Raw genomic sequence first — 16230 nt, 5'->3', positions numbered from 1 at the left:
GGCCATGGGCTTAATGATGTATGGTCAAGCTTAAAGCCAGACGAGCACAGGTATAAATATTATTCCGCTCCACACCAGTCTCATGCCCGTCTAGATGACTTTTTTGTATCCTCTTTTTTAATGCAGGATGCTTATATAGAGCATCACCCTTGGATTTTGTCTGATCTATTAATTTTGGAGATTAAAGAGAAAGGGTTAACAAAGAGAGTCTCCGCCTGGAACTTTGAAAGAGCTTTACTGTACAATGAGGATTATTGTAAATATTTGAAGGGGTGGATTGTGGAATATTTCGCTAGGGATGTCGGCACTGCACCAATAGGAGTGGTGTGGGATACTCTTAAGGCATGTATTCGGGAGAATCCCTTTAGTTTTCCTTCAAGGTGGGAAAAAATGAAAAAGAATCTCAAAAGAATTTGGCTAAGGCAGAAGAAAAGCTTATGATTGCAGTCCAGCAGGGGACGGAAGTGGATACAGCAGTGCCGGCCGGTGACATTTAAAAGTGGTGCAGCGTAAAATAAATACTTGTACTGCACTGCGGTGAGCGTAGCAAGTGAGCCCAAACAACCTACGAGGGGCTTGGGGGGATTCTCCCCCATGACAAATTTGAGAAAGCAGGAAGGTTAATAAAACAATTGTGAATCTGTTCTAACAAAGTCAGTGACTGGCACAACTGACAGTCTAATTGGATGCATATCAGATGTCAGTCTACCATGTGCTCTGTCTATCTGTACCACTGTGTGCTACTGTTTCACAAGTGATGGTTTGACCTAAATGCCCCTTCTCTCCATAGCTTGCTGCTTCTGTCAACCTTCCCCGGTAAAGCACGCTGCACTTTCAAGGTTGCATCAGTACTTTCGACATTTTTTAAGGTGCTGTGAATGGATGATGCCTGCTATAGACTCACGATGGTGTCTGTAGAGGGTAAGGCTGATCTTGATTGCCAACTGAAAGGCCACATGTAATGATTCTAGAGTGATGAATTATTAAGAAAAGGAATTTATTAAGAAGCCCGACCACTGACACCCAGCAGTCAACAGAGAGGAGAGGAACCTGGCAAGAGTCCGGAACATGAAATTAAGAAGGCATTAAAAACACCTATATTAATATAAAGTTTGTTTTATATAAAACGTTGTTGAACAAGTTTTAAAAGTATTGGCTTATTTTGCAAGGTTGTGCTGTGTGTTTTTCTGTAGCAGGGGCATTAACTTACCCCACATAAAATCTCGCCAACCTACCCTCAATCTGTTAATGCTACTGGAAGATAAACCACCAATAAACACCCACACCAGCAGACTGAAAGCTGTTGGCACAAAGTCACAGAAAATGTTGACATATCCATTGAGACAGCCCAAAAATGCCATGAAAATACACTCCGGAAAATAACAGTAATGCTTTTAGAAGCTTAGCCAATCTGCTCACAAAGGAAGGCACAAGTGAAATCGGTGTCAGTTCGCAAATCAAAAAGACTTCGAATACAAGCAGTGTGGCCATGGTACTACACAGTCGGAAGGTCTACTCGCACGCATTTCAAAAGATGTTGCGCCCGTCTACTTCAACAGCTCTGCTTGTATCTTAATTTCATATTCACTAGGTTAAAAATCACAAATGCTAAAAACTAATCATAATGAAGCAAGAAAGGACTTCTAAAAAAAAAATAAGCAAATACATTTCCAAAAGTCAGTGTCCATTCGTATCAGTTTTAATGTCGAGTTTGTGATTCACACACTCATCTACACCAGAATAGCTAGACCTTTCAGACAAAAAAGTACATTTTGACATTTTCATTTTTAAAACTGTTGTGAGCGCTGTCACCAGTAATACTGCTTTGCAATCTCCTTCCAAGCATCCAGGCCTTACGGCAGGAGTACAGCAACAGAATATCACGTGGTGCAGATAATGGGCCATGAAGCCTTATGACCGGGACAGTAACTCGACTCATGCAGACATAGCTCTGCCATCAAAGAAGGGTTTGGAAAGTTCTAAATACAAGTTGTGTTCTTTCAGAATACATGGAAAGAATTCTGTTGCGAGCTTTATAACAATATATCATCAGCCACAACTGCAAAGACATCTATGAAGCCTTCATGCACGTCAAAACGTAAAACAGAATCAGGACCCTTGCGCGCCGGCAAAAAACTGAGGAAATCACTTTAAGAGGCAACATCTCTGTAGAGCTGTTCAGACCAGGAGGTATAAATGGTAGCAAGTGTCATTCCATGCCTCCCACCGCAAAAATACACAAGGGCTGAGCATTGCCTTGGGAGGGGTAACAGAAACACTTACACAGAACATGGCCGGTGAACTGAGACTTCATGTTTTCATGCCAGGTTATATGAAGCACTGTCTTTGATTTATTTACCTAATGTATTTTAACAATGCTTTTCGAAAGTATTCTACAGGAGCAAAAATGTATGTATTCTTTATTTGAAACTAGAGCTGAACTGAACATAAAATAGCACAAATATAATATAGTAAGACAATGTTTAAAGCACACTACTCAGTCACGGCTGGCAATTCGGGCGGGGGGGAGGAGGGGTTGCGGGTACGTGGGGAAGCGGTAAAATAAAAAAAGTACCTTCCTTCCTGGTCACACGTGTCGCCGCCTTAGCTCCTGCTGCTCCTGGCCTGGTCTGCGTAACGTTTTACCACAGCAGCCTCCCTCCCCTCCACTAAACCAATCACAACGCTGCAATGGCAGCGTTGTGATTGGTGTGGTGCAGCGGACAGTGCCCCAGCCGGGCGCCTGTAGGGAGGCCATTTTCTCTATGTAGGCTGCATGCAGCCTACATAGAGAAAATGTAGAGTGCGCATGACTGCTTTGGTCAGCCCATGAGCAGTACCGAACACCCGCCCGCCCCCAACCAAGCACTTCTGCTTTCTCAGTGAGAGAAGCAGAAACATAAAATGGTAGTTTTACCATTTTATATTTCTGTTTCTCGCATTGGGAGGAAGTGGTGAGGCGACGTCTCCACGCCCCAATGGAGGAGCCGCCGAATGGAGGTGGTGACCGTCAAGGCAGCAATTGGGGAAAGAAAGCAGCATCGAAACTGGCTGCTTCTAGGGGAAAAAGCCTATGAATGTAGCGTAGAAATAAGAAATGACCTAGCAATGAGAACAAGGCAGCAAACCACAAATAACATGATACAGTCAATCAGGGATCCAATAGAAGGGATAGTAACGGAGCCGGATAGGATGAGGGTAACTTTTCAAAAGTATTTCCAGGCATTATATACTGAGAGCACAGATTGGGATGCTCACTCTATGCAGAAGGCTATGGATGAGTATCTGGATTCAACTTTGCTGACTCAATTGACTGGGGAGGAACAAGAGCTACTTGAAGGGCTCCCCTCTTGGGAGATTTTTATTTCTATGACCAGCTTACCAGAGGGGGGGGCCCCATAGATCTCATACCTACTGAATTCTTTAAAATATTCTCAGGCCAACTAATAGAGTTTTTAAAAACCCTCTTTGTGCAGATTTTTAAAGGTGCAGTCCCCTCTCCAAATCCTGGTCGCTTGCTAAAATTATTGTATTCCATAAAAAGGACAGACTTATTCAGGAGCTAGGCTCGTATCGCTCGATTACTCTAATCAATAAGGTCTCCAAAATCTTTTCAAAATACGAGCCTCTTGTCGCAGGTTTTTGGCAAATTAGTTTCCAAATGGTAGCATGGGTTCGTACCCGGGAGAGACACACTGGATCATATGAGAAGAGCCATCTCTCTGTTTAATGCAACTCAGGTTACAGGAGACCCTATGGCCTTGATTCTACTTGATGCTGAAAAGGCTTTCGATAGGGTCTCCTAGTTTTTACTTTGGGCTGTCATGCAGAGAATGGGGATAGGCTTTGACTTTATACGGGCTATACAGGCATTATATGTTAAACCCACTGTCAGTGTACTGATAAATGGGAAAATGACTGAACAATTTCGGATCTCAAAGGGGACTCGGCAGGGTTGTCCCTGTTTCCCTTTGCTTTTCACAGTGTACATTGATCCTTTCATCAGGAGACTAGAAGCTAATATGATTATTCGCCCTATACTTATGCAAGGCTACAACACGAAAATAATGGCCTATGCTGACTACATTGAATTGGTTACTCCAAACCCGGAAACGTCAATAAAGGCAGTTGAAGCAGAGGCCCAAAAAGTTTGGGGATGTGTTGAGGTATTCCTTAAATAACGATAACAAGAAAAATATATTGGGTGGACCGCAGTGGGTGAAAAATGCAGGGTACCTTGCTGTAAATATAGAGGTTAATACCGTTATGATTCTTGATGAAAATCTTGCCCCTCTGGCCAATAAGATTAAGAGATCACTGCAATAGGTTGAATAATTTACACCTTTCCCTTGTAGTTAGATGTAACGTTATTAAAATGATATTCTTTCCAAAAACGTTATACTTTTTTTTAGATCTATACCAATAGAATTCTTGAACCCACGATTGAAGACATTTGATTGTCACTTTTCTCAATTTCTTTTGGCCTGCTCTCAGCCCAGGAGGTCTACAAAATTCTTGTCACTTCCAAAACATGGGGGGGTAGGGGTTATGGAACCTTCCCAATTTAAAATTGTACTATTGGGCGACTACCTTGTAGCATTTTGCAGTCTTATTGCAAGAAATCTTGGGCTGTTTATGGTGGCAGTTGGAACTGGGGTATTACAAAAGGGTGAGATTCAAGACCCTTATGGGAGCTTATACGGTCTTTATCTCAGTTCTCAGACTGCTGGGCATTGGTAGATTGAATTTCTATACCCATTTGAGTAGTAATGAGAATTTCCCTGAGATTTTTGAGGATTATTATATGGCAACATGGATTAAAGCTGGAATAAACAAACTTGGGGTCTTTTTCTCTTCATCAGATATTATTAAATTTTGCGATTTTAGTAAATAATTTTAATCTTAGCCACAAGGAATTTTTTTAATATCTTCAAATTAGGAATTTTATACAGCGTAAGAGGCGGTGGTCCTTTCGGCTTTGCTAAAAGTGAACTTATTTAAAAATTGATTGGTATTAAACCTTCCAGAATTGGTACAATCAACAATTTCCTCAATAACCAGATGATTTGGAAAAATACTCAGGGAAAGGGCAATCTTAATTAGGCATAACTGATATGGCTTTTTATCAAACCCTCTCAGCTGCACAATCTGTTTGTTAGCTGCAAATCTTCAGGCTCAGTTTTATAAAACCTGCTTTTTTTTACACTATACACCGAATAGGATATCTAAATGGGCGGATGGTAAAGGTACTCGATGCCTATGATATTCTCTTTATCGAGCAGACATATTTCATATGTTTGCCATCTGTGATGCCCTCTCGTAAATGTTAGAGGAAAACTCTAGTTATTTTATTGATAAATTGTCCTTGAATTTAACTTTAACCCCTTCTGTGATATTGTTCGAGGTACAAGACACTGTCTGGCACAATTAGGGTGGTCTTTGATTTTTATTGCATGGCTATCTTTAGGCTCTGCGTGGCCTCTGCCTGGCTGGATGCTAACTCTTCTTCCTTTCACCAATGGTTGGCTCGATTGCTATCTGCACACAACCTGGAAAAAGCGGTTTACGCAAATAAGGGAGTGCAAGCCAGGAAAAAGAGATTGAGGATCTGGGACACTTGACCTATTGGGTTAACCACTTGGCCATGTAAGGGGGGAAATAATAAAATGCACTACGAGTACCCTTGACTTATTTGTGGAAACAAAAGCAAATGGCCCTTTTTGGGGGCAAGGGAGATTGGTTATTGGGTGTGTTCTTCTATCTAGATCTCCATTAGATGGAAAATATTTCCTTTTTTTTTATTATTAGGCACTTTTCACTTTATGACAATGGTATGGTGATCCACTAGAGGAAAGGCGCTTCGACATAGTAGACTATATCCAAATTCGTCAAACATTGTTTATGAATTTAAGAAATCATGTTATAAGCACTTTCTTTATTGAATTGCACATGTATTCTCTGTGAGGGGCTGGGGGGAATGGATGTTTTTTTTATTTCGGTGTTTCTTATGTCGTTTGCATTCTGGTTGTGTATTTTTTAAATGGCAATAAAAAAAACGAAATAATAAATTGATCACTCTGGATTTTACCACTGAGATTATAAAACTGTGTTGAATTCTTTATTTTTCCCTTTATATCAGAATAATTATACTGTAAAACCAATATTAGTTTTCACAAGGAATCGTTGCTGGCACAACATTCAAGCAGATTATTCCGCTTCATCCAACCTTACTCCTGTTCTAGGACCTTCTTTTCATTATCAGGGTACCATTTGTCTTCACAGGCTTTGTTCTTCCAACTTTCTCTTTGCACTTTGTAGCAATGGGCAACCCCGATGATAGGTTTTCAAAACAGCAGCTATTTTCAATGTCATCTGCAAGGAAGCCTCCAACTTAGACAGTATGAAGAGAGTGGGACACATAAGACGACATGCCTAGGTGCTGTACAGATATGGCTAGAAAGGATGAATCATTTTGAGCACAGGAAAAGACAGTGAGTCCAATGAACATAAGTTTACTCTTGGAAATTCAGGAATACCTTTTACATATTCATAGTGTCAGAAATCAGGACATGTTAGCAGTGTCCCTCCACTTTTTCCCCATTTGGGACCCGAGGATGCTAGCTTTCTGACTCAGAGTGCTCTGGGCTCTGCTCTAGGCAGGGCTTGTGCTTTGTTGAGAAGACCCAGTGAAATACACTTGCATTAGTGTACACTAGGTGTTAGGGTGTACCTATGATTGGCATAACCTACCCCAAAAGGTCCCTAGTACATTATCGGGCAGGGGGATTAAAACTACCTTTATGCCCCTAGTACATAATTGGGCGTGGTAGTTTAGAGGCCCGCAGCCTTTGTTGTACTTGCATGTGTGCACTGCTGAGAGCCTGAGACCATTTTAAAAGCAGCCCTGTGTTGTAGCACTGCTATTAAATATAATTTGTGCCCAAATCTGACTTTAGTGGTATGGGTACTTAAAGAGTGATACTCCACAATATTCTTGCATAGTATGTATCCCAAGGGTCTCCCCTAGGTCTCCCAATGGCGGGGGGTCATGTCATTATAAGGAGGGACCTTACAAGTTATGTTTTATATGCCCTGTGGATAGAGAAATTGCACATGTCACTTTCCCCATTGAAGTAAAGTGCCTCCCAAAATCTGCTTTAGCGCTAGGAGCACTGTGGAGTAACTATCTGTACTATTAGTGAATATTCAGGACCCCTGAAGTCTTCCATGGGAATTCCAACGGTCGGGGGGGTCAGGTAGCTATAAGCAGGGTCCTTATAAAAGATGCTTTATGAGCCCTGGTGTTTGAGAAATTGCACATATCAATTTACCCATTGTAGATCCCTAGCCTCATAGAATAACATTGCAGTAGTTTATGAAGGCATAAGTATTGTTAGGAATCACATAAAATATATTTCAAGGACTTAGGATAATAGTATTCATAAATCAAAGAATATGCTATTGTTGAATTTATCCTAAAATGTACAGAAAAGAAGTTATGGTTCTCTTGTCTGTGAGTCAAAATTAAACCTTGCTTTGTTCTTCCCTGATTGGTCAGAGTTAACTGGATTAGCCAGGCTGCTTTGATGAAGTGATAAGTGGCTCACCACAGAGACACTATCTGTTGGAGAGAGCTCCTCTACACAGGAATGGCAGAGCAGGGGGAAGGGATTATAAAGCATGAGCTTCAAAGGAGAGATAGGACAGCCAGGAAAGCCCATCTACCCACAGCCCTCTGATCCAGCCAGATGGCAGGCTTAGGGCAGGAAGTTGTAAATGGTAGGGGGAGGAGAGCTATCGAAATGAGCCATACTGGAGGTTGTCTTAACTAGTTCTTGCTCCTCTGCTGAGATTTCAGCTATACTGAATTTTTTGAAGAATAGTGCTTTCTGGAGGAAGATTATGCCACACTTTAGAGAAAGTGGTCATGCTCTGGGGTGTTACCCTGCACCTCATTGGACAGGAGTGCCTTCCTGCTTGGCCCCAGAGAACATTGAAAAAATATGTGCGAGGCGCACAGTCTCTCAGGTCTGCTGCTTGAAACTAAGAGGAGAAGGCTTACCAAGCTGGGAACTTGATTTGCACCATTGGGCCCTGCATTCTTACGGACTCTGCCTCCTGCATTATCTGAAACTACAGTCCCTTGGATGTACCTTGGTTCAAGAGGAACAAAGAGTGAACTCCCTCCGAGCTACAGGTTAACGGAGCTCACCTGGGCCATCACCACCAAGAATCCCATGCCTGGAGTGCAACCCTAGGATTTGTAAGGGTTTTGTCCAGGTGCATTGTGGGAATTGTGGTCCCAACCTTTCAAGGACCATCTTGGAGATTCCAGACCCTTGGATTGTGTTTTGGACACTTTTTACCCCCAAGTGGAACTTCAGAAAGAAGTTTCAGAGGTTTGGAGAAGTTTGGAGCAACTTTGGAAAAAAGCTCCATAAGGAGACCGACTCAACCGTGAGAGCCAAGCCTGCGATCTTCAACCACGCGCCGGCCTGCCCCGCTGATTCATCTTGCTGAAAAGCTCTGGAGGTCCAACTTCCAGAATTTGACTGGGATTTCCCAGGACTGGTGAAGAGCATCGAGGGACCAAGGCATCAAAAACTCCAGAAATATTTCTAAGTCCGAAGGTAAAATTTAGACTGAGGCCTACCACGAGGGGTATCCAAGCAGGGGTCATTCGCGGTCGGCCTGAAACTTTGACTTTGTCACAGTCAACCATGACCAGATGTCTCAGAGTAGCGCTATAGGTTTCTAAGTGTTATATACTGCTAAATCTTTCAAAATTAAAATCTCCGGTTCCCTACATTGGATTTTTGTCATTTTGGTGTCATTTTAAGCATAAAAATGTTTCCTATTTTTATACATTGTGTGGGATATTTATTGCGTGTTATCTCTTAGTTATTTATTGATTTGGTGTTATGCTTTACAGACCTGTCTCCTAAGTTAAGCCAGCCTGCTCGCATCCAAGCTGCCCAACGTTGAGCATGGGAATAATTTATTGAGACCTGTACTGAGCCCTAGACTGTGTTAGTAGCCTTATTGCTAGTAGTAGATGCATATTCACCACTACTAATAACCCACTTTCCAACACATAGAAAATGGTTTGTCTGTGATTCAGGGACAGGAAAAACTGTCAGTACCTTTGTTCACATGGCCACTATAAGGAGAGTGAGATGCAGTGTGGGATACCTTGCCCTGCTATACATCCCCGTACCCACCAGCACACCCCGTCCACTTCATTTTAAGGCACTGAACCCATGCACTTTCAGACCAATCTGCTCACACAGTGCGAATGTTATTTGATGTGTCAGTCTTCTTTCTACTAGTAAAGCACCAACTCCACTATCTGGCAGATTTTAATTCTTTAAACCTGTGGCAGCTGACAATCCCCAATAAAAATCCTCTCATCTTTATTTTAGGAATGGGATAAGTGCAAGCAATCCATTTGGAACATCCTGGAGCCTAGTGCAGTACAAATGCCATAAGTTCAGACACCTGTCATACGACCTGGGCCTGCTGTGGCTCATCACCGACGACCAGAAGATTCTGAGATGCAAACTGTAAAGCAGAAGAGTGCTCACCAGCTCAGCCACGCAGATCAGTTTCAGTCACAGAATGGATCACGCTCCTTCTTCTGATCATTTTATCAATGCTGTATCTTCTACTATTGTGCAGTCCCTTTTTTCTATGTTTCACCCTCTGTCTCGCTGATTGCTGTTTGTTAGCCTCTCCTTATTTCTTTCCCAACAAAGCCTGTTTCTCATAACATCACAGGAGGGTACCCTTCTTCCAGACAAGTAGTGGAAAGTATAGAAAGTAAGCAGGGCACTTTTGAGTTTTTTGATTTCTTTACCCGTTGTTGCCTTAATAGTTTCTTTAGCTGTCTGTCTATCTCAGGGTTTATTTTAAATGCAGAAAGTAATGGTTAAGCTGATGAAAAAAAATATCGCCCGACACAACCAACAGTCTAGCACCCAACGTAATGTTTCAGATGTGTTGGAAAATCTGATGGATGCGGCTTCTCTGGCCCCACCAAGGCATTTAGTCAACTCAGGTGGCTAATCTAGGGTCAGTCTCATAATTCTGGTGGAGAAAGTGAGGTATCCTTATACGTAGACTGGTTGCAATGAGTCATAGAGTGGTGAGGATTTTTAGAATGTTGATATGTAAGGATTGTTAGAAATGGAAGCTGGCGGATGTGGTGGCTGGGATGTTTCATGTTTCCTATCGAACTATAATAAATATATTCATGTTTCTCTGATTTGGTGTGCTGCTCTATTTCATCACATTGACGACAAGCAAAATTTAAATCGATTAACGTCTCAACACCCGAACACACATGAAGCGTATGATTCATTTAAGGTACTGTCATACTGACATACTGTGTGGTATTAATGATTATTGAGAGAAGCTTACAATCTGAGCCATTTATGTGAATGAGAATGTCTCTGCAGTCCCCTGTGCTATAAAGGTGGATCGTAATCCAGGGAGATGCCCTCAAATGGATCTCCTTATACCTCACCGGAGGAATCCAGAGAATCTGACTCCCACCGTTCATCTCAGAACCCATGATCATCATCTGCGGCGCCCCCAAGCCCTTCCTTCTTCAACACGTACATGTCCTCCCCCTGGCCAACACCATCATATCGCAAGGACTCAACATCATCTCCTATGCCAAAGGCGCCCAGCTCATCCTCTCACTGTCAGAAGATCCCCCCACCTTCCGGTCCAACTTCCACAGTTGTATGATGGACGTCACTGACTGGATGAAGGACAACTGTCACAAGCTCATCTCGGACAAGCTGAAGTCCTCATCTTTGGGAACAACATCTTGCTTTGGAATGGCACATGGTGGCCTCCTGAACTCGGCCTTTCCACATCCCAACAGACCATGTTCGCAACCTTAGCATCATCTTGGACAGCAAGCTTTCTATGACGTAACACGTAAACGCAGTATCATCTGACTGTGTCCACACCCCACACATGCTCTGTAAAATCTTCATGTGGCTCCCGTCAACACCAGAAGGAACATAATGCAAGCCCTTGTCACCAGCAGGCTGGATTACGGGAACACACTATACGTAGGATCCACTGTACACCTCCTAAAGAGACTACAGACAATACAAAACTCAGCTGCAAGACTCATCTTCGACCTCCCCAGACGGACCCTCATCACACCCCACCTCAAGATTCTACACTGACCCAAGCATACAAAGCTCTGCACAAGAAAGGATCAGCATACATCAACAAATGCATGACCTTCCCCCAGCTGACCAGACACCTATGAACTGCCTCCCTCTTTCTCGTAGACACCCCTTGAATCCTCTCAAACAACAGCACAACTTGCTCCTTCTCACAACTGGTGGCCAAAGCTTGGAACAACCTGCCTCTGCACCTCACCTCATGAACAGATCACCACGAAGCAGTAGCAACTCCAGCGCCATGAGACCCATACGGGTGATTTGCTGTGCATTGTCAATACTTGACTGACTGATTGGGTTACAAGCACGGAAGACAGCGAAGGGCAAGGCATGCTACCCATCTTGTGGCCGTGTCTACCTGCACATGAGGAAGTCTGTCACACTTGTTGCGTCCCTTGTGATTCTAACTCGTAGAGCTCGGAGCTGTACATTAGACAAGTCTGCACGTCCGAAGATCCACATCACACTTGGAGCTCGGCTTAAGTTATTTGTTGTTAAGATAGTTGCCTGGGTAACCTGCTTCATGAGGATTGTAGCGCTGAGAACTGTACGTTGGACATGGCTGCACGTCTTCCACTTCGGAAGATTGATGTCACACAGCGCAGTTAATATTATTAGTTGTTAAGCTGGTTGCCTGGGTAACCCACTTTGTGAGGATCGTACTGCAGCTACGTTGATTATTGAGGTCTTGTGAGATCTTCACTATACGACATTGCGCGCACTGACATCTGAAGTACGTGTACATTTCGGGGATATTATTGTAGTTCAGATTTCTTTTACAGGGAAGTACAAAGTTTCGGGTGCTTAGTCGAGCACTGGGATTTCTTCCAGGCCTAGTCAGGTGGTCAAAATGTAAAAAACAACACAAACAAGTCTTCACTTCGGTTTGTGGGTCTTCTATGAGCACAGAGAGGTAAGCCGCTCTGCTTCTTCATTGTTTGGCTCCTGAAGGCCAAGAGGTTCTTGAACACCTTCCTTCGAGTTGAATGAGTTTGAACTACACATTAAAAAGATGAATAAACATTACCTGCCAAAAGCAAGTATGATCTTAGAGCAGTGTTACTTTGACGAAGAGTGCAAGAACCACAGGAGTCAGTGGAGATTTATGTAACTGACTTACGTAAATTGTGGGCCACTTGTAAATTTGAAGTTAATTTAAGAAGAAGCATTTGTGACTAGTTCATGTTAGGATGCAACATAGGAAAGGTCAGAATAGAATTGTGGCAGCACATTCTATTTCAATTCATTACAATTGTTACAAAAAATCATTGCATAATAACATAAAAACAGTAAAACTGCATCTATCAATCATTAAAATAGGTTATTAGGTTTTGTCAGTATTGAATTAAAATCCCTAATATTTTCTTTCATTTTATTGCCGTTAAAGGTGATCAGAAAATTTGGCAAACCTTGCCAAAAATAAAAACCTTTTTTTTTACAGTTGGCCACTAGTTTGTTGGTAATATTGTAGGTACTTAACACATCCAAAACTTTCTGTAAACCTACTTTTGTATGATGCATTAGGATCTTATCGTCGGCCTACTCTATCAAATACAATTGAATCTAACCAATATTTGGTACTAGCAGGTTAGCTGTATAAAGTAAAGGAAAACATACAGACACATACCAAAGAAACAAAATGATGGTATTTATTTTAGGTGTGGCACATTAGGCCATCTAGCTAACGATAAGAGTTGTCCAGCACTATCAGTCAAGTGTCAGACCCGGGCAAAGTTGGACCTTTTGCCAAATGCTGCAAGTCTCAGAATAGAACAAAGAAAGTGAAAGAAGTTGTGTTGATGATGATACTGAGTTTGACTAATTGGATTGTGGGGAAGTGATTCTTCAAATAGGGCAACAAAAGAAAGATGGACCCATTGATTGGCTCAACGTGAATGGTCTCAAAGTGAGAAAGTGTTTGATACCCAGAGAGTTTTATACATGAAATTTGATGAACTAGGTTAAAGTATTCAAGCCAGATATTAGACCACCAGCTTTTGGGGGGTCAACCTATGAAACTATTTGAATTTTTCAAAGGAGAAATTGAATACATCGGGCAGTTCACAGTGGGGAAAATGTACATCTCATACAAAGGTGACAGTATTATCAGCTAGTTCCACCGAAAAGATTTATATGTAATATTAGATCCTAATAGTGAACCTTGTATTGTTTTGAAAGAGATACCACTGACAGTAGAATATGTACATGCCAATGATTTGGGAAAAAGTGACAATGCGCTGTTAAAGAAGGTAAAGATGGAGATGCCCTTGTTAAAGATCTGTGTCAAGAATTTGCTGATGTTTTTCAGCGAGACATTAAGATGTGTCTGATTATTCCTACAGGATTGCGTTAAAGGACAACGCATCTCCAGTGATGTGTAAAGTACGAGTGGTACCTGTGGCGTTAAGACAAGCCATGTTTACAGAACTTGAAAAGTTTGAAAAGGAAGGCATCATTGTAGAATCAGAGGCAACAGAATGGGTTGTTTCAGTGTTTTTCGCTCGCAAATCTTCAGGTGAGGTCATATTATGTGTGGATTTAAGGAGAGTTAACAGGGTCATGGTAGTCGGCAGGTATCCCCTTCCCTATATTTCAGAGACACTCTGACACATGAAGGGTGCTAGAGTGGTGTCCACCCTAGACCTTACAGCTACATATCATCAGACTAGATTAGACAGTAGCTCCATGAATCTGACGTCCTTCATTACACTGTTCGTGTTTTTCAAATTTACCAAGATGGGCTTTGGCCTGAATTCTGCAGTCTCTGTTTTTCAAAGGGTAATAGAAAATGTATTGGATAATATTGCTGGGGTAAAAATGTATCAAGATGGTGTATTGATCTATGGTTCTACAAAGAAGGAACATGATCGTAGGTTGGGAACAGTGCTTGAAAGGTTCAGGGTGAGAGGACTCACTCTAAGCGTATCTAAATACAAAATAATCCAGAAGGAGATGGTATATTTAGTACATAAGCTGTCTAGGAGTGGGGTCAAGTCTAATAAGTCATTGGTGAAGAATACAGAGAATTTACTGGCTCCAGACAACAACCATGATTTAATCAAACTTTTGGAGATGGCCGAATACTATAAGAAATATGTCTTGTGCTTCTCCAACCAATCCTACAATCTATGAGCGCTGCTAAAGAAAGGTGTAAAGTATTTATGGTCTCCGCAATGTGATCTTGAATTTCAAGATATACAGAATGCCTTATCTAATGCTCTATCCCTACAGAGTTTTGACACCACACAAAAGTCAATCTTGGTCACGGATGCTAGATCCAAAGGGTTGGGAGTGGTACTTAAACTATTATGTTTATTCCCAGACCATTACTTGGCCCTCCTGAAAATAGATACTCTTGCATTGAAAGAGAGGCACTGTGTATTTATTGGGCAATCAGGAAAGTGAAGGTGTTTCTATGGGAAACAGACTTTGAGGTAAGGACCGATCATAAGCCTCTCAAGGATGTATTTTGTAAGAAAAACCTTGATGTCATATCTAGCAGAATATTCAAATGGGTGGTGGCTCTAAAAGATTATGATTTTAAGGTGGAGAACATCCCTGGTCTTCATTTATCTAAAGAGCTCTCAATACTGTGGTTGAGCCCACGCCGACGTTTTGGAGTCGGGGTGACCTGATATAGAAGCATGACACCACTAGGGTGTGTGAGGGTAATTAAACAAAGAGTATTTTCCTTCCCCACATTCATGGTTGAGTTAGGTGCAACCTTTCACTAGAAAGCTCCCCCTTCCCCTTTTCTTGTGAACAGGTAGTTAACCAGCACCACTGTCCACGAGTTGGTCCATTGGGGTATTTTTTGTGATTATGAGTCAATCACAGTACCTGAACTTGGCGGTTGGCATTCAACCAGCATTGGCAAGCAATGGTTGATTCTCTGCATAAAGTTTCTTCTTTCATAGCAGGTGCATCCATTTTGATGGACAAACACTGGTTGCCCAGACTAAAAAAACTCAAAATGTAGTAGGTTTTCCACTACTGGATTTGCAAAGGAGGGGATATCATTTGCAGTAGCCAACAGAAGATCTACCCGATAAACATTAATTTAATACATCTTTCTCTTTCACCCAAATCACTTGCTAAGATGTCTTTTTCAGACTCTCACGCTCTTGTACAAGTTCTGCCTTTCTCTTTTTTGATCACTCCCTTGCATCTGTCCTCAACATGTGATTTACATGGAAGTATCAATTAATCTAAATAATTAAAATCTTAATTTAAACACCCGTGGAATATTTTTTGTCTTTTTAAGCACACGTAGGTCTCTGGGCTCTCTCATCATCGAAGTAACACATTTGAATTGACCTCCAGTAAATAAAGAGTCACTTTGTGTTTCTGTGACTTTTATGTACTTTCCAGTGTACATCAAAGACACACTCACTCCAAGAATCCATTCCAGAATCATAACCTGGTTGAGGCTTCCCCTGTTCTTAACTACAAATAACAAGTTACCTTCAGTAATGCTCTTTCTGGTAAAGTCTAGCTAATCGCAGAATCCTCACAGTTGTATATTCCCCAGGCATCAACTGGATCCAGAAACCTTTTCAGCAGTACCTCTGTGCGCTGGTAGGTGGCACCATGCAGCTCCACATAGATGCCATTCCGCACCAGAAATGACATGCAGAGCCTATATAGGAGCCATTCTGGCAGGCTGCCATCAGTGCTCTCAAGACCATTTGTACCCCCACTTTGAGCTGTGCACACATTTGTAGATTTGGAGGTCCAATTCACAGAGCTGACAGGATGGGAGGGTCAGTGAGGAATCTGTGGTTAGGTAGAATCTCTACAAGAAAGCGCATTACCGATGGTAAGTAGTGTTCTTCTAATACAGACTTGTAACCCTTGATTCCTTACCTTTTGACAAGACACCAAAGCAGTAACAATTTGGAGGTGTGTTTAGGAATGGACTCAAACCAAAACGTCCTGTCGGACTGAGCCGGCAAAATTCATGAGTAGTGCTTCATGAGCTACGCCCACGTAGCTGCTTGGCATATGTTCTGGACAGGTATACTGA

At 42.0% G+C, this 16230-nt stretch overlaps 1 protein-coding gene across 1 annotated transcript in view; it reads left to right on the top strand.

Moving 5' to 3' along the window:
• The window catches only part of LOC144752644 (fish-egg lectin-like), a 496941-nt gene extending 487374 nt beyond the window's left edge, over positions 1 to 9567 (top strand). The window contains exon 4 of the mRNA XM_078640524.1: positions 9423 to 9567. Coding sequence (XP_078496650.1) covers positions 9423 to 9567 — 145 coding nt within the window. The remainder of the gene's footprint in view (positions 1 to 9422) is intronic.
• Positions 9568 to 16230: the final 6663 nt, after the last annotated feature.

This window comes from Lissotriton helveticus, chromosome 5_1 (genome assembly GCF_964261635.1).
Source record: "Lissotriton helveticus chromosome 5_1, aLisHel1.1, whole genome shotgun sequence".
Taxonomy (NCBI): Eukaryota; Metazoa; Chordata; class Amphibia; order Caudata; family Salamandridae; genus Lissotriton; species Lissotriton helveticus.
This window is presented reverse-complemented; position numbering and strand designations above follow the sequence as displayed.